The 22,775-nt window shown below is 31.4% G+C and overlaps 3 protein-coding genes across 3 annotated transcripts; all 3 read right to left on the reverse strand.

The window, feature by feature from the left end:
- Positions 1–3,400: 3,400 nt before the first annotated feature.
- Positions 3,401–7,584, reverse strand: LOC143064276 (uncharacterized). The gene is made up of 2 exons (XM_076237011.1): positions 5,256–7,584; positions 3,401–4,996 (listed from the first exon to the last, which is right to left on the reverse strand). Exon 2 carries the CDS (start codon positions 4,966–4,968, stop codon positions 3,613–3,615), a length of 1,356 nt encoding a protein of 451 aa, XP_076093126.1. The 5' UTR covers positions 4,969–4,996; positions 5,256–7,584; the 3' UTR covers positions 3,401–3,612.
- Positions 7,585–7,698: 114 nt separating this feature from the next.
- Positions 7,699–10,406, reverse strand: LOC143064277 (uncharacterized). The gene is made up of 2 exons (XM_076237012.1): positions 10,301–10,406; positions 7,699–9,152 (listed from the first exon to the last, which is right to left on the reverse strand). Exons 1-2 carry the CDS (start codon positions 10,310–10,312, stop codon positions 7,833–7,835), a joined length of 1,332 nt encoding a protein of 443 aa, XP_076093127.1. The 5' UTR covers positions 10,313–10,406; the 3' UTR covers positions 7,699–7,832.
- A 6,837-nt stretch (positions 10,407–17,243) lies between these two features.
- Positions 17,244–21,216, reverse strand: LOC143064278 (uncharacterized). Its single transcript, XM_076237013.1, has 2 exons — positions 21,117–21,216; positions 17,244–19,451 (listed from the first exon to the last, which is right to left on the reverse strand). The coding sequence occupies exons 1-2, from the start codon at positions 21,126–21,128 to the stop codon at positions 18,132–18,134; spliced, it is 1,332 nt and encodes a 443-aa protein (XP_076093128.1). The 5' UTR covers positions 21,129–21,216; the 3' UTR covers positions 17,244–18,131.
- Between the last annotated feature and the right edge of the window lie 1,559 nt (positions 21,217–22,775).

Genomic DNA, 22,775 nt, shown 5'->3' on the forward strand with positions numbered 1-22,775 from the left:
TTTTAAATAGTTGTCTAGAAAATATTTCAATAGGTAATAAAATTTATTTTGTAAATAAACACACTGCAATTATTCATAGATAAATACAAAAAAATATATTGTACCCTTACATTCAATCACAGTTGACTTCCTTCAAAAATAAAATCTTTAGTATATTGAATTATATGCATTTGAGTTGAAATATCAACTCTGATATACATGTATTATTGAATGTTGTGCATTTTTGTTAAAAAATATCATGTTTCCATATATGGGTTTTATTTTTTTCCAGCGGGGCAAGGACTTTTTTTCATAAATTGAAGCAGGGCAAGAACTTTTTTTATAATAAATATTGGCGGGGCATACATTTTTTTTTTAAATATTTGCTGTACACCGGCCCACCCTCAGAAAAATATTGCACAGTCCCTAAAATAATTTCTGTATTATAGAATATTACCAATAGTTCAAATTTTTCAGATTTGCATTGCTGTTTCTTAGTTGTCATTTTTCTTTAAAAAAATATTATGGAGATGAACAACCTAATGATGTTACTCTCACCAAAGGTGTGACACGTTACTATTATACACAGGTATTACGGATCGGGGAGAGATCCGATTGCGCCAAAAATGCGTCCTTTTGCGCCACAACTTTTTTTCTTCAATGATACGTTTGCGCCACATGTTTTCAAATTACATGGTATCATTTGAGCCAAATATAAAATATACGATTGCGCCAATTAGAAGAAAAATTACTTCCTTACTCCTTTATTCGGACTTGGAACCGGTAGTTTAACCGGCAAATGTTTACTTTTCTGTACCATATCTTTTTCTTACTGCTGGTGCATGGATACCTCCCAATTTAATGTATGTAGTAGCTTGTAACTTCACTTTATTGTCTAAAAGCACAAAAATTGAAGGATGAAATGCATAAAACAGTTCATAATAATTCCTAATAGCACAATAAAGACCATACGTATGGTGGGAACAAAACACTGTGTCAACAACATTTGTGGCTTAAACTTACTCAGCAAAAGCTTCTATTTATTATATTTACTATAGTGTCATATTAAATAATATTAAGCAAAGCAAAAAGTTTGATTCTCTCTTTGTACATTGACTGTCTAATGCATTTTAAGTCATTTCTCTTCAGATGCTCATGTTCATGGTGAAATGTCTCCGAACATATGATACTTTTAAGCAAAAAATAAGAATAAATATATAGTAATCATTAATATATATGATAGATATGTGTACAGGTAAACTGGTGCAAATGAGTTCCGAATATTGGCACAATTGATACATTTGGAAAACAAAATTTGGCGCAAATGATACCCCTGAAAAATAGCAATTGGCGCAAAAGGACTGCTGCCACGGATCGACAATCACTGATTGCTACCTCTCGCACATGTAATTAGCTTTAACTTTATCAATATTTATCCTGAGAAGGAATTTTTTTAACAACAGGTGACAACAAATCTAAAAGCGAGGAGACACTGTTTGAGGGTATATTCTCCATCAATTATTACTGTTTATCAGTATCCTTCCCGGCCATACACACACACATTTAGTGGATTTCAAAATAATGACCATGCAGATACCAATTGTTAAACAATAACGATTTTGCTCACGATTTTGGAATGCTTGAGCAATCAAAAACCTATCACAGACTAATATTTTCATAATCACATACATTCAAAAACTTGATGCCATTGTTTCAGTTGATCATATATGTTTGTACGAACTAAATACATCTGTACTCAACAACGGCAATGTCCTATGTTGTATGGACAAGTCGGCTATCCTTAATAAGAACCAGCTTGATTAGCCATTCCATTTGAATATAGATTATGAAATTTTTTGGCAAATATGACAGCTACCACGAAAAACGTGAATTATATAACAATGAAATCTCTGACATCAGGTGGTTCAGACCAAGTAATAAGTATAAATCGAATCAGGGTTTTCAACTGTGACAACTCATTTTTCATGAGCAATCAAATGACGCATCCTTTTTCTTGTGAGTTATGATCTCAATACAGTTATAAAAGATTAATTCAACTAAAGTAAATTCATATGTGGTTGTGAAAAAGCCAAATGGGTAGTTAATGAGGTATGTGATATTTTATGTAAGCCATTTTTGTTGATTCTTTTACATTGTGATTTTACTTGGCGTAAAATTTGATTTACTCATTTGCTTACTTATTGTACGTTTTAATTTACACAGCTTATGCCTTCTTTATATATGAGTTATTCTGAACACTATTTAATATATAGATATACAATCCTCTAAAACTTCAAATGGGCGAATAGAGTTTAATATTTCTTGTAGTGCTAGGTGTTATGTGTTATTCTTGTACACATGATGAATCTGTGCACTTTGAATCTCCTATCAAATATTTAATGAAATATTTTCCCTGTAAATGCTCATTTAAAAAACACATGCTAATTTGATAAATTAAGTTAATGTTTCCTAAAGAAAAAAAAATGGCAATGGTTAGTATTTTTCTGTTCTATTTGGGAGCTTTTGGTTTTTATGTATCGTACTTTTTATACAGGTTTTCGCTTTCTAAATTTTTAAACACTGTACGATCCTCATGCTGGTTGTTCCAGAAACACTCGTTGTGGGTATGGACACATTTCCATAAATAAATGCCGAAAATAGTAATTACCTTGTGGGTGCTTCAAAAACTAAATCCCTCTATTTTATCTTACTTACCATACTCTCCCAATTACTGTCGAAACCAGTTTCGGATTCATGTGTTTTCTTACCCTAAATTTTTATACACAGTGCTAAAACTGTTAGGTTCGTGAATATTCAACATTTTTTTTTCGCTGAACGTTTTGATAGCAATCATCAACAATCAATAATTATTATGTTGGTGCAGGAATACACAGGTAAATCACTCATTTTTACAAATATGGAAAGCAAATCCTTTAGAGTAATAATAATCAGTAACCATATGCATATTCCCTAATTAAACTTGCTGCTTTCTTTTATTTAGTTGATCATTTGCATTTACTTTGAATATGTAAAGTTTATTTTGATTTCACTTATCATTATCTATTCCGGCGGAGACGAATACACAATCTGAAAACAGTTATAGTACCAAAGATAAACTACTGTTGTAAGTGATTGCATTATATGCTTTAATAAAGTCGTGAATGCTTTCATTTGCATTAGCAAGTAATTTAATCTCAACTCAACTGTGAGGAAGTTATTTTGTAACATAGAAGTTTATTCAGATCAAGAAGGATGTGTTGCTGAATTGCGTTGGTAACTCACTAGAAACAAGCAACTTTAAATACAAGACATCACACAATGTGTTCTTTATATTAAAATTTTGTGTTTTTGTGTTGTTTGGTTGTTGTGTACCCGCTTATTTGCCTTTTCAGTTTTTAAAAACGATAAGTATTACTATATCTAACAAATTTGTATGGTTTTTATTCCTTACATATAATTATACATTTCTTATAGTACGCGCTCAATTCTTCAAAATATGACTCATTAGGACACATACGAAAACATTTAATACATCAAAATTGTTGTACGATCATGAAAAGTTTTCTTCAATGTTCTTCAGTTATAACTATGATATCAATTATCAGTTATTTTTGAGAAATGAGTACAGATTAACTAATTGCTGCTGTTGAAGAAATTCTGATATTTGGTAATTTTGAAAGTTTTTAAAGTACCAAATTGTGAGTCGCTGCACCAAAGTAATCCATTAATATCGAGCGCTATGTTTGGTTTATATCGTCCAAATCTGTCTTCACAATTGGTAAAACCCATACAACGCAAATATCCTAGTTCGTCTATCACGTGGAGACATCCTTCTGGAGTAGAAACAATAAATCGTCCAGTATCGGTACTGCAAACGCCTGTAGGTCGAAAATTAACTGTATGTTCTATTTCAAGAAATGGTACTGATATTGTAACCATACTAATATTAGCTTTATTTATTAAACAATTTCCATCTGAAACTTTTAAAATTGTAATAGAATGAGTTTCCAGGTCTGATACAGCAATTGTTTCCTCTTTCTTATTATAGGCCATTTTGTGTGGAAATTCGAGTGTATTACATTCTTTTGAAATATCATTCAATTTTAAAAGCAGTTCTCCATGCATAGAATACACATGCACGTGTCCTCTCCTGGAAATGCTCTTTTTGTAAATCGGGTTCCATATATCAGGACCGCAAGCTAATATTTTCCCGTTTGATAATTCAACCATATCAATTGGACAGAAATCAATGCATGTAGCGAAATGTGACCAACCACAGAAGGCATACTTTAAAATCAGTTTCTCGTCGGGAAATGCCACTAATAAACTTTCATCACACATTTCAATAACAGCATAGCATTTATGTGTGTCTGGTATTCTGATTCTATCTATCATTTGTCCATTGTGGTCATATTTCATAATAAATGGTACATCATACGACAAAACATACATACCCCCGTTCTTTGAAGGGGATAGAGAAGAAATAACGTGGTGACCTTCATTATCGACAGGTATCTCTACAACGAATTGGGTATCAAGTTTGCAATCTATATTCGTTTGAACATAATGTTGTTTGTTTGCGAATTGAATTTGTAATGGCGTTCTGGGTTGATGTACGTCTTCTTCTTCATCCGAGGACTCATCAGAAGAACGGCCAAAATGCCTATGTGTATTGAAACACTTTTTACATAAGATTAGTCCACAGACACCACAGCATATGTAAATAACTTCAGACCTTTCGCAGTTCTTGCAATATTTGTCTGGTTTACAAATTGACACAAAGTAATTTGTTAAAAAATGACTAAATCCTCGTTTTGGTATATTAAATTTAGTTCGACATAACGGACATGATAGTTTTTGTTTTCTAGATAACACTTCATCTCCATAATCTTTCAAGCATTTATAACAAAACGTATGCCTGCAATCCAATATTTTTGGAAATGTTAGACTGTCATAACATATTGGACACGTGGCTGCAGTTTCTTCCATATTTAAGAAGTAAGTGTTACAGTTCTTTCTAAAAGTAGACACGTTATATGATTATACATTTTCCTTATTACTAGTATACAAGACATGGTGTTTTTAAAATCGCATTAAAACTATATCTTTAAAATCGTTGATGTGTACATATTTGAAATACGCGGACGTGTTTAAAGGTAGTTATTAGAAATACATTAATATCATAAGAGCATCTTAAAAGCTTGATCGCAGAATTTATCTAATAATTTTATGTTTCAAATTTTAAACAGCACTTGAAAATATTTGATATTATTTACCTTTTCCTGTCGTATTCACATTAGAAGTGCTTCTGTAAAAAAAATCCTACTAAAATAAGGATAATATCCGTTGGAATTTACAACCAATTGTAGTTGATTCATTGTCCATTACAATTGCACAATCACTTTGGAGTGCTATTTCCTTATTGGGAACTGATTTTTATCTCGACAAAATAATACGAATCTGAACCTAAACAGAAAATTACATGAGAAATAAAAACAAAATATTTTCCAGTTTCTAAATTTAGCTGAACAATATTTCTAAGACATACAATTATTCCCAAATAAAAGTATTAGTGTCAAATCAAACTATAGCCGTAAAGTTAGTTTCACGAAAAACAAGGACATTTTACAACTTTAAAACAAGAAATTAACAAATACACCAATCTTAAATGATAACTTAAAAACCGAGGTCTGCATTCTATAAAATTTATTATTAGGACAAACACATAGTTATTGTTACTTAACACACAGTCATAGTTACTTAAAGTCATATGATACTTAAAAAAACTGAATATGTTACGTATGCCAGAATGGCAACTTTTTAAATTAAAACAAGTGTACGTCAACTTTCTTGTAAAATAAACTCCATTATCTTATCAAAATCTTCAATAAAATTGAGAATGGAAATGGGGAATTTGTCAAAGAGTCAACAACGCCAACAACCCAACCGAAGAGCAGGAAACATGTACTGCTATTGAATTTTTATCTTCCAATACACTAATCAACCGACATTTTCCCATATGCAATGCCTTTAACTACGAGATCTCTTATATATGAATTTAAAACTCAAGCGTCAAATCAACTTTAAACTTTGGCCTACAATCAAACACAATATATTAATTTTAAAGTTAAAGATAATAATCATTATTCTTCTCGTTTGTAGCGATGGAAATATATATGGTATTGTCAAAATCCAAACATATTTGTAAAATTAAAAAAAAAAAAAAAAAATAGACAACATTTTGTCACTACAGATTCTTGGTCATGGAGAGATTATCATATATATTAGAACAGGTAAATCACAATTGTGTAAAAGAAAGTCAAAACACTGTGTACTTAAAGTACAAAAAAGTGGTCATAAGCGATATATAAAAAAACACCCCAAGATAACGATTTGAAATAAGTACTTAAATAATCTTAAATGAAGTATACTGAAATTTTAGATCAGTAGATTAATTTGTGTATTTTATTCAATAAAAATGTTTTTACTGAACATTTCCAGTGCATTGTCCGGAAAAGAAATACAAAACAATAGGAAACGATCAATGATAACGCGATGACGATGTTAAACACGACTAAATTCTGCGAAATTGTTGTTTTACTTCCTTTTTGTAATTTGAAACCTTCCTTATAGCTGATTATTGTCTCTTTTTAGACATTGCCTGCACATGATTAGTTGTTTGACATAACAGGACGTTTGTTTTGTTGTTTATTTGTTGCTGCTGTTGGTTATGATGATTTTTTGTTTGATTTTTAGGTGTGGGTTTTTAGTTTTGTTTTCTTTTTTTTAAGGGGGACGAATTTTCAAAGTAGAGAAGTTTACAATAACTCATATATAGAGTGCAAGTAAAAGTATTTATTTATCAAAAGAAATACATAGAAACAGCATCTGATGTTGAAACCCGACAACTTTCTACTTTATAAGTCACATGATATCTATGATGAGACTATTGTCGAGCTCTTATATTTTATTCATGAAATTCTTATTTTACTTTCAAGAAGACAAGTCGGTCATTTGGTCCGAAGTGACATGAATGGAATATTTGTAAGGGTTTACTGTTAAAAGTTTTCAATTAAAACATCAGGTATTTCTTTTCCCCCAGTTACGAAATACATTTATACTCTTACTTAACAAGTATAAAGTGTACTAACATCTAACTTCCTTTTGGTGCGAACCAAGGCTCCGTTTTGAAGATCGTACCTAGACCTATAATGGTTTAATTTAATGAATTGTGACTTGGATGGAGAGTTGTCGCATTGGCACTCATACCACATCTTCCTATATCTAATTACTATACACTTTGTTTTAAATAACAAAGAGGAACAAATAAACCGGAATTCTGATTTACATTTTCATAAACGTGTATTTGAAAAAAAATGATACCAAGTTCTAAGAAACCTTCTATATAGCTTGCTATAGTTTAAAAATAAAGTGGAGTGTTGGGTTTATCTACTTAATATTATTCCTCTAATTATATTTTTTTAAGATAAAATTATTTCACAAATCATCCGCTTTGTTATTGCCTATTTCAGAAGTATTGACACACCGTAGAACATAACCTGGATAAAGGCAACAGTAGTATACCGCTGCTCAACCGCCAAAAATATAAGTACTTGCTTTTCTATATATATATATATATATATATATATATATATATATATATATATATATATATATATATATTAGAATGTAAAATAACAAAAATACCGAACTCCAAGGTAAATTCAAAACGGAAAGTCCTTTATCAAAAGGCAAATTCAAAAGCTCAAACACATCAAACGAATAAAGTGCAAAATAAGTGAGGCATTTCCTATTTCATTACATATAATTTGCAATTTGCGATCCCAAGCATATCAGTTATCTAAATTATTCGCAAATTTTTCCAACTTAAACGTTTTGATGGTACCATAGTACGAGTCACTACACCAAATGACCCCATGATTATCCAATGCAATATCAGGTACAAATAATCCAAAGCTATCCTCACAGTCTGTCGTACCTAATGCAACTAGTTCCCCAAATTTGTTTATTATATGAAGGTGACCTTCAGGTGTGCAAACAATGAAATTGCCGTCAGAGCTATAACAAATCCCTGAAGCATGAAAACATATCTGGCGTTCAGTTTGAATTGAAGATGTCGACATTTGCGCAATTGTTTTATTTCCACCTTTATATATGACACAGGGTCCATCATTCTCTTGTAAAAGTATAACGGAATGGTTTTTATGATCTGCAATTGCAATTACTCCATGCTCCTTGTCATAGGCAATTTTATGTGGAAAGTCGAACAACCCAAACTCTCTGTCAACTGTTCGTAGGAGTTCTCCGAAAGTAGAATATAGTTGTAAACATCCCTGTCCGAATACTGGAAATGACATATGCAACTTTTTACCACATGTTAGTATATTTCCGTTTGTTAACTGAACAATGTCAACGGGAAAATAATCTGGACACGTAACAAACGCAGACCATACACCAAATTTGTAAGAAAGTATAGTTCTTTTAAAGGGAAAAGTTCCCATCAAATTACCTCCATTTGTTTCGTATATTCCCACGCATTGATGTGGTGTATGGATTTTATCTATTGTTTTTCCATATTGATTCATAAGTAATATGAACGGAACACCAGAAGGTACTACTAAAAGATCGCCAGAGGAAGAAAGTCGTATTGAATAAATGACATGAGAGTCGTTTTCTGGTGGTGATTCTACTACAAAATGTGTGTCTAGCTTATAAAAATCAATTGTTTTTAAATTTCCTAAGCGTTGTAAAAATGATGAGCTAAAATCTATTCTTGAGTCTAGTATTTCAATTCCATTATCGTGAAGGTCCTCGTTGGGTGGAGAATGGAAATGTTTTCCAAAACAAACCATACATAAAGACAAACCACAATCCTTGCAACTTCCAGAAACTTTAAGATGATTTTTACACTTCAAACAATATTTGTCCGATTCGGAAATACCCACAAAATAGTTTGTTACTAAATGGCTTAGTCCGTAATTTGGTATTTTGAGTTCTGTGCGACATAGAGGACAAGACAGTTTGTGCTGTTTTGGTCCAATCTCATCGGAATAACCCTTTAAACAGTTCAAGCAAAACGTGTGCCTACAGTCCAAAATCTTCGGAGATGTAAATTTCTCTAGACATATCGGGCAGGTGTCACATTCGTCCATCTGTAATTTCAAATACATTGAAAAGATAAAATGTACAGCAAATACGTACAACCTTTAAGAAACATTTGTTTTTCAAAAGACAATCGGCATACAATGGGAACCAACTGTACCCCTCTTCGTGCCGGCTTGTTTCTTTATTCATTTCAGACCAACTTACAAGGGTTCATTATAAGGAATAAAAGGAGCCAACATTATTTGTTAACTTCTCGATCCTCTATATAGTATGTGTGATAATCATACTGTGTCTGTCTGACTTTACTTTTCGCCAAAGAAAACACATAATTTATAGAAAAATTTGTTATTTCTTTTATTTTATACTATAAAAAACGCATTTTTTTGGTCAGCTGAAATACTTAGTTTAAAGTCTAAAACGTTTTATCACTATTAAAGATTGCCTTTTTCTAAAAACTTTTTGAGAGAAAAAATCATTTTATCAATTTTTAATTATGAGCGTGAGTGTCAGTTTATGCGTTTAAATATAATAAGGACGCTTGATATATATATTGTTGAATATTGTGTCAGCTGTTTGTTTCGCTTAATGTACGGTAAAGGTTTTGCACATGACGAACGCCGTATGGTGACTTATATGTGCCTACAGCTACAACATTTGGACTCTGGTGGATAGTTGTCTCATTGACAACAATATCACTTCTTATGTTATGTGTAAGTGTTTATTCATATCTTTATCTGGGCATCATCATACGTCTAAACGAAGTTTATTGACATGCAAATTCGGACATTCATTCAAAAACTTAAGTCTTTCAGACTTTTTTTCTGTTTGTTGGAAAGAGAGATGTATCAATAACACATCTTGACCTTCGGGAGGGGCTTTACTGATATACTGTGCTGTATTAAGAGAGCTACTTGTCGGCAAAGCAAAAAAATAAACACAATCGTCATTCGTTAATGGTAGGCAATATGGAGGCCGAAACTTAATTAACCTTCCCTATTTTTGTTTAAACAAATATTTCATACAACACCAGCAAGTAAGCAATATGCATACAGACGAGGGAGTAATTCAGGCAACATTATTGTTTATTCATAATAATTAACATTTTTAAAATTACAAGATTGAAGATCTGCCTTAATATTCGGGTACAAAAGTGAAATATGAATTCTGAAATATGTAAAAATAAGTCAATACTTACCGAAGTTGTCATTCTCTGTGAGGAAGAAAATAAATAAAACTATGGAAAAAAATCCAGAACGAAAGAAAGAGGCCAATATATATATATATATATATATATATATATATATATATATATATATATATATATATATATATATAAGTACGTCTGAGTCAGTGACAACTAAGACGAGTTGTATATATATATATATATGTATATAAAAATAATATTCCTTATTTATGTTCTATGTGTAATTATATAATGGAAATTGAACGGTAAATGAGGAAACAATTTAACTGGGAAGTATTAAAAAACCTAGCGTTCATTAAAAAAATCTTAAGGCTTGGTAATATTCGTCTGGTATTCGATCTGAATATTATAAGGGTAATGTTAGTCTGGTATTCGATTTGAATATTATAAAGTTAATGTTAGTCTGGTATTCGAACTGAATATTATAAGGTTAATGTTAGTCTGGTATTCGAACTGAATATTATAAGGTTAATGTTAGTCTGGTATTCGATTTGAATATTATAAGGTTAATGTTAATCTGGTATTCGAACTGAATATTATAAGGTTAATGTTAGTCTGGTATTCGAACTGAATATTATAAGGCTAATGTTAGTCTGGTATTCGAACTGAATATTGTAAGGTTAATGTTAGTCTGGTATTCGATTTTAATATTATAAGGTTTATGTTAGTCTGGTATTCGAACTGAATATTATAAGGTTAATGTTAGTCTGGTATTCGATTTGAATAAAACAAAGAATCTTATTTGTCATTAAAATCATCGACTAAAGTTGACATCAACGACTACCTTAACCAAAATATATATTTAGTGTATAGCGTATCTTCTTTATTTACTTTTTGTGGTATTTGACAAAAATACCTTTTTTTTTTTGTATCAAGTAAGATTTAAAAAAAACATGGATTAAATTAAATAAAAGATACACATATAGTATGAAGTATACCTGTTTTTTTTTTTAATTTATTTTTATGAAAAGTATACGTCACTCTTTCAACAGACAGCAAGGAAAAGCAAAATTGAATCCATAATCTGTCTAACAAACAAGCAAAACATTCAATGATCATTGAACATGCTTTCAAATTTCCTGTTTACAAAACTTTGAATTTTTGGAAAAACTAAGGATTTTCTTATCCCAGGCATAGATTACCTTAGCATTATTTGGCACAACTTTTTGGAATTTTGGATCCTAATGCTCTTCAACTTTGTACTTGTTTGGCTTTATAAATATTTTGATATGAACGTCACTGATTAGTCTTATGTAGACGAAACGCGCGTCTGGCGTACTAAATTATAATCCTGGTACCTTTGATAACTATAATTTCAACGTCCTCGTGAGAGAAAAATAAAATAAATTTGGTTTATGAAATGGGAGTATTAAAAAAAAAAGATGATGTATGATCCTGGTACCTTTGATAACTATTTACACCACTGGGTCGATGCCACTGCTGGTGGACGTTTCGTCCCCGAGGGTATCACCAGCCCAGTAGTCATCATTTTGGTGTTGACATGAATATCAATAATGTGGTAATTTTTATAAATTTCCTGTTTACAAAACTTTGAATTTTCGAAAAACTAAGGATTTTCTTATCCCAGGCATAGATTACCTTAGCCGTATTTGGCACAACCTTTTGGAATTTTGGATTCTCAATGCTCTTCAACTTTGTACTTGTTTGGCTTTATAAATATTTTGATATGAGCGTCACTGACGAGTCTTATGTAGACGAAACGCGCGTCTGGCGTACTAAATTATAATCTTGGTACCTTTGATAACTATTGGCAATGAGACAACTCTCCACAAGAGACCAGAAAAACACAGAAACTAATAACTATAGGTCAACGTACAGCCTTCAACAATTAGCAAAGCCCATACTGCATAGTCAGCTGGTCCAAGGACACAGTTATCGTCCTTTGGTTTTCGTTGTCTACGAATATAGCCCCTAGTGTAAACAGTGTATAACTTGCATGTTTTATTTGATACACTTTCCCAATTTATTTCTTGATATTAAATGCATGAAATATTAAGTAGGGGGATGTAATTACATTTTGAAAAACAAATTGGGTGTCGAATCTTTATGTTAAGTAGTGATTTGGTCCAGTACAAAAAGGTCAAATTTTATCACGTCTGAAGCTGTCAAACTGAATTTTACACCCCCTTAACACAGAATTGTCAATATTTTGAGTTAGAGCTGGTAGAAGTTTCTATAATTTTGATATTATTTGTCTCACTGGTAGTACACTACACTGTAAAAATCTTTTTGAGAAAAAGCAGGTGTGATTTTTTTTAATTTGAATTTATTGTCTAAAAGAAATGCACTACGAAATAACTGTGTTCTCGGGCCAGCTATAAAAGACCCCGAAATAAAATTGTAAAACAATTTAAACGAGAAAACTAACGGCCTACTTTATGTAAAAACTGAACAAGAAACAAATATGCAACACATAAACAAACGACAACAACTGAATTACAGGCTTCTGATTTGGGACAGGCATATACATACAGAATGTGGCAGGGTTAAACATGTTAGCGGGATCTCAACCCTTCCCCTAACCTGGGACAGTAGTATAACAGTACAACATAAGAACGAACTATAAAAATCAATTGAAAAAAACTTAACTCATCAGATGGACAAAAATAGAAGTGGACGTGGACGGGTACTTGTACATCCCAACAACAAAAAGACACTAGGTACAGATCTGAGAGTACCCGCAGTTAACTGAGAGCTAGTTCAAAGCCTCTAACAACTAATTAAAAAATCATGCATCTAAGACTAAATGTCTGGGTTTTTTGTTGTTCGATATGTTTAAAGTATCAACCACATACGATCAAATGGGGACGAGGTCTATATAGAGAAAGTGCCAAGTATGTTCCACGTTATAGAAGCTTTGCAATCTTTTTTATGAGTAATTAGGTGGATAATCGGAAGGCTAATGTTCTTCTCTTATCAAACATTCTCTCGTGTATACTCAAATAATCCCGCCGTCATACCAGACAATCATTATTGTGCAACTTCTTAAACGATTTGTTGTTCAAAAAGAGGGGCGAAAGATAGCAGAGATACATTCAAACTCATTGATAGAAAATAAACTGACAACAAAGAAAAAAAAACTATGTGGGTAAAAAGACTAGTACATGATTGTGAAGGAGGGTGGAAAATTACCTCAACATTATTTCTATAATTTTTGGTCAAACTGGTTAGTGTTTCAAACAAACAGTGTGGATAAGACAGACGAAAGCATTGAACACACCCCAGATTTTTATAAAGATATCATTAAATGTTCGAAATTAACTTTAGGAGGTTTAACAAACAAAACAAAAAAAACAAAAACAGAAACATTTACAAATATAAGAAAACAAATATTTTGGAACAATAAATTTATTAAATTTGAAAATAAAGCTATATTTAAAATAAATGAATTAAAAGCGATCTTATTTATGTAAATGATATCATAGATGAAAAAGGCTGTATTTCTCACGACATCATTTTAAATAAACTAAAACATAAATCAAACTGGATAGCTGATATTAATTTAGAAAAAAATCAATATCAAAAGACTGGGCAGCAATTTTAAAATCGGAAAATTCTATAAAAAGTATTGTTAATATAAAAAGAAACCAATTTATATGGATGGTTTACCTATAAAATTAGAAACATTAACAAATAAACTTTTATATAAGTCTCTAATAGATAAAAAAAATTGAACCAGCTATTGGACCAAAAAAATGGCTGTGTATATTTGATATAGATGATGTGTCATATCAAAACTATTTATATAAATTTTTATTTAGATATTTAAAAGAAAATAAACTTAGAATTTTTAGATGGAAATAACTACAACATTTTCTACCTACAAAGAAACTGTTATGCAGGTGGAAAATTGTAAACAATAGTTCTTGTAATTTTTGTACACAAGAAGAAGATTATGATCACTAGTTTATTTACAACCACTGGGTCGATGCCACTGCTGGTGAGATTTATTTCCCCAAGGGTATCACCAGTCCTATAGTCAGCATGTGCTGACATGAATTATCATTGATATGGTTATATTTATAAATCAACTGTTTACAAAATTTTGAATTTTTGAAATACCAAGGCTTTTCTACCTCAGGCATAGATTACCTTAGCTGGATTTGGCAAAACTTGTAGGAATTTTGGTCTTCCATGCTCTTTAACTTCGTTCTTTATTTGGCCTTTTTTACTTTTTTTGGATTCGAGCGTCACTGATGAGTCTTTTGTAGACGAAACGCGCGTCTGGCGTATATAAAAAAATTTAGTCATGGTATCTATGATGAGTTTATTTCTTTATACTGTGTCCGTATTAAAAACTTTTTTGGAATAAAATAAATGAAGTTTTAAAGAACAGTAAAATAACTTTTAAGATAAAACTAAGACACTTAGTATATGGATATAAAACTTCTGAAGAAGAATATTTTTAACTATTTGTTAACAATTGTGGGTTTTTTTAATTTACAAAGCCTACTACATATCTGATCAAAAGACAAAAAATGTCAATGTTTTCTCAATTTTTCTCAATGAGTTCAATAGAAGAGTATGTTTGAAAATTAAAAGTAATGTTTTAGCAACTATTAGCAAACATATGAATAGTCATATCAAGTGATTAAGTGATATTATTTAATATGTATTTGATGTACAAAATGTAATATGTATTTTACAACTAATCACTACCCTGGGTGATTAGTTGAATGTAACAGGGAACATCAGAAGGAGCTTGGACTCCTGAAGGATATTGTAACAAGCCAATATTGGAAATAAATATTTAATTATGTTTTTAAACAAACAAAATTTAAAAAAAAAAAAAAAAACAAACAGACAAATAATAGTACACAAGACACAACATAGAAAACTTAAGACTAATCAACACTTTCCCCACCAAAAACGGGGGGGGGGGTCGATCTCATGTGCTCCGGAAGGGTATGCAGATCCTGCTCCACATGTGACACTTGTCGTGTTCTTCATGTTATTACAAACCCGGTAAATAGTCTAATTCGGAAGGTCATATTCGTGAAAAGGGAAGGGGATTGTAGTAACGACAGAGAGAACATATCCGATATCATCTGCGGTTATATCATAACAGTCAACCAAATCGTGATGGCGTCCGTAAAATTTCCATTTGTTCAATTTGTTTTCTTGACCTTGCATTGAATATTTTTCATTGAACGCTAAGACCAGAAGTAATCCACGATTCCAATTTTGCCATGTATTAGTTACCAAGACGATTTCAGTTCAGCAAAGCATGCTTATATAGTTGTCTCAATGACAAGTATACCACATCTCCTTATTTTTATAAAGAATGTCAAAGAAGGCAATGATAATCTAACAAATTCACATGTTTTATTTCGTGCTTTCGTTTATCTATTAATATTTTTTAAGCATTACAGAAAAGGCATAACAATAAAAATCCAATCCAATCACTGGAAGGATTATAACAGAAATTTACTACAGGAATCCTTATGTACCGTTGTTTTGTCAACTAGACTATCCTAGGTCGAAAGCAAACAAGGTTCTGTAAAAGCAGGAATCCTTAATTGCAGTTAACTATAGTCAATCTGACAACACAACTTAGGATGCAAACAAGTTTTTGTAACACAGAGTTGAAATATTCCAATGGGACCTTCGAACTCATAAGTAAAAAAAAGTGATAAGGACTAGCTGCAAAAGAAAAAGACCAACAGACAAACAATAGTGTAAACAAAACATAGAAAACTAAAGATTCTGCATTACGAACCCAACCAAAAAATAAGTTCTCATGCACTCTGGAAGGGCAAGAAGGTTCTCGGCGCCCGTCGTATTACTCAGGTTAGTGCAAAACCGGTTATAAGTCTAATTCAGTAGGTCACATGCTTGAAAAAGGTACAGGATTGTACTAAACCACATTTAGAACATATCTGATATCATCAGTGAAACTGGTAATCTCTAACGGTCAACATGAATTATTATGTACTGTTATATATTGTCAACTTGACAATTGCAAGTTTCTGTAAAAGCTGCAATCCTAATTTGGAGTCCTGACTTCACAAGTTTATGTAGCATATAAGGATGACTTCCGCCATTCATAACACCAAACATCGAAGATAATACACAATGAATATTTTTCAATCAATTCTGGTAAATGTCACTAAATTTTATAAAGTTTGAATAGTTTCTTAAAGCTCAAACGTCGAATCATATTAGACCATAATGATGCAAGATTTTTTGGCGTAACGATTTTTAAAAAACAAGTACTTTGATGGGCTTTACTGACAATTTTAAGATCAGTGTTTAAAAATTGGTGTCAATTGTTAAAAAAAATCAAATCTGATAATTTAGTACGTAGTCAGGAAGAGAATTATGAAACGATGGAAATAAATTTAACAATAACGCCATATCGCTATATCAGTTTTGACACAACTAAATACCACGAAAGCGTTTGTAATTCGATACCTTTATCACAATTAAATTGTACCTCAATTATTCTAGTATTTACAAGTTTAGACACAACATTTTTAATCATTGGTTTGACGTAAATGGATTTTAGTTTTGTTCGATCTGGTCTGTTTTGGATTGCTTGTTTGTATGTTTTTTTGGGGGGGTTGTGGGTGGTATTCGCCAATTAATGATTGGGTCGTTTGTTTGAGTATCCTGAGAATATAATCTTACACCTCAGATTGAGAGAGTGTAGTAAAGGGCAATCCTTTGAAAATAAAGAAAGGGCGTAGAAACAGCAACATATGTGTACGAATACATACTCGTAACGTTATGAAATGAGCAAGTATTGGATGTAATGAATCTCACTGTTGAGATAACAATTATTGAATTATATCACAATAACGATATCTTGTCCACATAATTTCAGTGAAATGTTAAAATGTCATGTAACAATTGTTTCATATTTTAATTTATACATTGGTAAAGAAGAAATATGAGTCAGGTGTACATGAAACCAAAATCTCAAGGAAAAAGAAAATATCCAATCAATTTAAAAGAACCCTTGTTGGCTCTTTTGTTTGTTAGCTGAAATAAATGATAAACCAAGCCGCGCAACACTTCAAGACATTCCATGGAACGTCCAATAAAATATCATAAGGGAAAATTAAAAAAAAGACAAAACTATGAATATTTCTGCAGTGTCAACCTTATATTGACTTTTATATTTTTAAGATAAAAATACAGAATATGATAAAAAAAAATTATACCTTATACGATAAAAAGAAAGAATTTGAATTAAAATATTTAAAATGATTTCCTTGTAATTTGTTTAATAGTTTTACTGTTTAATGGTCTTTTATGTGAACGATTTTTACTGTTGTAAACGTAACAAGTTATATGTGACAATACTATAATGTAAAGTAACAATATACAGTCTGAAAGTAATGATATTTTAAAACTGAACTCTTTATCTGTTTGAAAGCAACATGTCTCTGTGATGTTGTTTTAAACATCAAGTCAAGCTACAGGTTTGCAAAATCCTCACATTCATATATTATTCAGATTGCGTATTTTTAGGCATATTTTTTTTAATGTGTTACAATTATCATATGCCAACTCATTTTATGAAAACAAAACCAAATAAGGATACAATTGTATTAATATATCGGATACATACAGTTTCGTTCTTCTCACAAAATGTTTCCTTCATTAGTTTTTTGAATTATTAAACTGAGTATTAATATATGCTATAGTCTATTTCAGCACGAGTGACTCAACGTAAAACATAGCCTACAACATTGAAATTGAAAATTAACAAAGGAGACACTTATAACAGATTGTAAAAATGTAAGGAATATATAACTAAAGTTCATATGATTTTCGATTTGTAATCACCAGCATATCAGTTGCCTAAATTATTCCCAAACTTTTCCAACTTAAACGTTTTGATAGTGCCATTAAGAGAGTCACTGCACCATACGATTCCATGATCATCTAATACTATACCTGGCACTAATCTTCCAAATTTATCCTCGCAATCTGTTATACCTAATGCAACTAATTCACCAAATTTGTTAATTATATGAAGGTGGCCTTCAGGTGTACTAATAATAAAATTACCGTCAGAGCTAGAACAAATCCCTGAAGCATGAAAACATATCTGCCGTTCTATTAGAATTGAAGATCCCGATATTTGCTCAATTGTTTTGTTACCACCCTTATATACTGCATACCGTCCATCATTATCATGTACAATTGTAACGGTATTGTTTTCGATATCTGCAATTGCGATTACGTCATGCTCCTTATCATATGCAATTTTATGTGGAAAATCAAACATTCCAAACTGACTGTCAAGTGTTTGAAGAAGTTCTCCGAAATTAGAATATAGTTGTAAACATCCCTGTCCGGATCTTATAAAAGACATATCCAGCTTCTTACCACACGTCAGTATGTTTCCATTTGATAACTGAACTATATCTACAGGGAGAAAATCGGGACAATCAACGAATGTAGACCATTTACCGAATTTGTAGGAAAGTATAATTCGATTAAATGGAAAAGTCCCCAATAAATCACCTGCGTTTAGTTCACATATCCCTACGCACTGATGTGGTGTATGAATTTTATCTATTGTTTCCCCATATTGATTCATAAGTAATATGAATGGAACACCAGAAGGTACTACTAAAACACTACCAGAAGAAGCAAGTCGTATTGAATGTATGATACGACAGTCGTTTTCTGGTAGTGATTCAACAACAAAATGTGTGTCCAGCTTATAAAAATTTACTGTTTTTAAATTCCCTAATCGTCGTAAAAATGATGCGTGGAAATTTATTCTGGTTTCACTTATGTCACTGCCATTGTTGTTATCTTTGTTGGTTGGTGAATGGGAATGTTTTTCAGAACAAACCACACATAAAGACAAACCACAATCCTTGCAACTTCCAGAATCTTTCAGTTGCTTTTGACAATTCATGCAATATTTATCTGCTTCGGAAATACTCACAAAATAGTTCGTCACTAAACGATTAAGTCCATCATTTGGTATTTTGCATTGTGTGCGACATAGAGGACAAGATATAGTGTTCTGTTTTGGTCCGATCTCATCGAAATAAGCTTTTAAACATCTTAAGCAAAATGTGTGTCTACAGTCTAAAATTTTTGGAGATGTAAATCTCTCAAGACATATTGGGCAGGTGTCACTTTCTCCCATTATCTATTAATTAAAATAAATAGAAATAAGTAAACATTTGTATATTCCAATTGTGATGGGGTTTTGAAAGTATTGGTAATTTCAAATATTTGTCTGTCGATTTTCCAATTTAGGACTTTTTTCAATATGCATATTAAGTATCTAATCATTAAATCATTATAACAAGTATGCTACATTGACATTTTCAGTTTGATTGTTATCATTAACAGCAAATATATTCATATTCAAGAATATGATACCTTATTCAAGATGGGTAACTATGTTTACATAAATACAAAACCTTTTTCGTAAAAGTATAGACAATTCAATAAAAAAATAAGTCAAGTCCTTGGTAGTTCGTGTACGGTTTCATTACGGTTCAATGAAATATGTGTGATATTATTTTGTGCCTATGTTATTCACAAATTATACTTCAAAAGATCATTCTTTCGCAAATGCATTTAATGTTGAACATAAATCTAAGATAAACAACAAACAGATGTTACGCCTTGTCAAGTGCACCAGTACCTTCGTTTTACCAATAAGTCTGTCCAATAGATCGAAATTCGTTCCCAAAATAAGTAAACATGCCTCAATGAGGGACAATTTTCTGCGTCATTTTTTTGTTTGATTTGAATTAATATTTCATACTTTAATAGAACATATAAAAGAAAAAAGTAAAAAAGCTTCAATCACAACACTTCAAGCCTTAGAAAGTATTTAATTACATTTTATTGGAATTATAACTTATGAAGGTTATTTTCAATAAGTTTATTAACTATGTAAATTCAGACTTTCTTCACAAATTAAATAAAAGTTCTTCGGAGTTAAAGTTTTGGAAGTGCACCGACCGAGTTTACACATCAATAAACTTCTTAAATACAACTTGGATAACTAGTATATCTTTCCTTGGGTCATTACGAATACTAATGGTTATTCAGTCACTTTGTGGTTCCATCCGTTCAGAGTCCATCTTCTCCAGCCAAGGGTTACGACCCACTCACGTTCTCTCAGTCACGTGAAGAGAACGGGAGTGGATCGTAACCCTTGGCTAGCGAAGATGTTCAGAGTCCAGTGACGTTGACAATACTTAAATTATACATTCGAATTTGTAATGTTTTGGTTTGCAATATTGGAACTTGACTTCCAACAGTATTCAATTCCAAGCTTAAATTGAGTTTTCTGCGTCATGAGTACTAAAATATGTACCATAGGATATAACATAAAAGGAACCAGTTTATTCTAACCCTCTTTTTAATGTGCGAGATGTACTCATTATACATCAATCGTCAATCTGATCAGGCGTAAATGATCATTTCCGTATTAGGAAAGAATAAAAATATACACAAGCTATCCATCAGTTTGGTTTATTTAATGAATGACTGTAATATTTGTTCTATCTATGAAGAAATAGGCAGAAAAAATGTTAGTCATTCCTTATATTTGAATTCTAAATTCCATTTTAAACCGAAGTTAATCATGAAAACACGTTGACGACGTCACAGTCACATGACAAAATTAAGTCTGTTAGCTGATAGACAAAATACTGTCAGCCAATCCGAAGACGTGTTACATCAAAAATTAAATTATACGTAATTGTGACTTTATACGCAATAGTAGTAGATCTAAATCAAAATTCGTGTACAAAAGTAATATGTAAATAATAATATAGAAAGAGTCAATTCTTACCGAAGTTGTCATTCTCTTCCTTAAAGATGAACTATTAATAATTAAGGAAAAATATTTTCAGGATCGAAAGAAAGATGACAAAATATTAAATGATTTTCCCATAATGCATGTCCTGCATATATACCAATACGGAAATTAAACGGTAGACAAGGTAAAATTTTTTGGGGGGAAGTAATGAAAATTGATAGCATTCATTTAACCATAACCATTCTTAACTTAGTAATGATGCTGTTGTATTCTTTTAATTTAGATACTTGTGTGTCAATTTGGTCATTAAAACCATCGGCCAAAGTTTACAGCAGCGTCTACCTATACCAAAATATGTTTTTTATCCTATATATATTATATAATATCTTCCACTTTCCAGTTGTGGTAAATGACAAAAATATGGTTTCTTGTAAAAATAATTTTCAAAATCATGAATTATTTTTTTTAAATATTGAGTTTGATTTTTAAGTGAACCCATTCTGATTCTAATCAAAGCCCTCAGCGCTCCCGTTTTCTGATGTGTCTGAGAAGTTTGATTTTAAGTGAACCACGACTTTTTTTATTTGCAATTGCGATTATGGGGGAAAATGGTCTAACATGTTTTCAGCTATGTCATTTGTAACTGTTTTATAATTCAATTTTCTATGAATTGATATTTGGTCTTTCCGAATAGATCGTAAAATTGAGCAACATGGCCCACAAACAAATAAACGTCATTTGCAATTGGACATACGGTATATGCTACAACATCTATTTCAAACTTTTTTTTGTGTTTACTCAAGTCCTCAAGAGTGTATGGGGTCTATGATGAATAAGGTCCATTAATCGAGGACTTTTTTCAATTTTCTTTGTGATTTGTATCACGACGCAACCACATACGATCGAAACGGGGGTGAGATCTATGAATAGGGAGCCCAGTATTTTACACGTTTTAGAAACCTTCATCGTCTCTTTCAGGGGTATATTTAAGTGAATTAACTCATCATAAATACCAGTATTGCATTTTTTTATTTACACCAGACGCGCGTTTCGTCTCAAAAAGACTCATCAGTGACGCTCGAATAAAAAAATGTTAAAAAAATAGATAAAGTAAGAAGTTGAAGAGCATTGGGGACCAAACATTCCTAAAAGTTTTGCCAAATACGGCTTAGGTAATCTATTCCTGAGATAGAAAAGCCTTAATATTTCAAAAATTCAAACTTTTGTTAGCAGTTAATTTATAATTATGAATATATCAATGATAACTGATGTCAACACAGAAGTGCTGACTACTGGGTTGGTGATACCCTCGGGAAATTCATCATAGATACCAGGATTGCATTTTTTTATTAACTTATTGAAAGTCATGCCTTTATCAGACATTCTGTGATGTGTACTCCGAATTCTCAAACATTCAGACCAGTCTATCTTCTTTGTTTAATGTTAAGATCATGGAAAATGGTAAGCTCATGGAATATTCACACGAAGAAGTAGAAGGCCTTTTTAGTATTTTTCAATCTGATTAAAAAATAGATGCAGTATAACGAAATCAGAGATCTATCTTTTAATTAGATTGAGTATTTTTATACTCAATTTTCCTCATTCAAATTTCGATCAATGGAACGAAAATATTGAAGAAAGGAACACAATTACAAAATCAGGATATGCAGTATATTGTACAATATACCAAGA

This window comes from Mytilus galloprovincialis, chromosome 2 (assembly GCF_965363235.1).
Source record: "Mytilus galloprovincialis chromosome 2, xbMytGall1.hap1.1, whole genome shotgun sequence".
NCBI lineage: Eukaryota > Metazoa > Mollusca > Bivalvia > Mytilida > Mytilidae > Mytilus > Mytilus galloprovincialis.

Excerpts from the sequence above, each read along its gene's own strand:
- LOC143064276 (XM_076237011.1), bottom strand. The coding sequence starts at position 4,968 with ATGGAAGAAACTGCAGCCACGTGTCCAATATGTTATGACAGTCTAACA.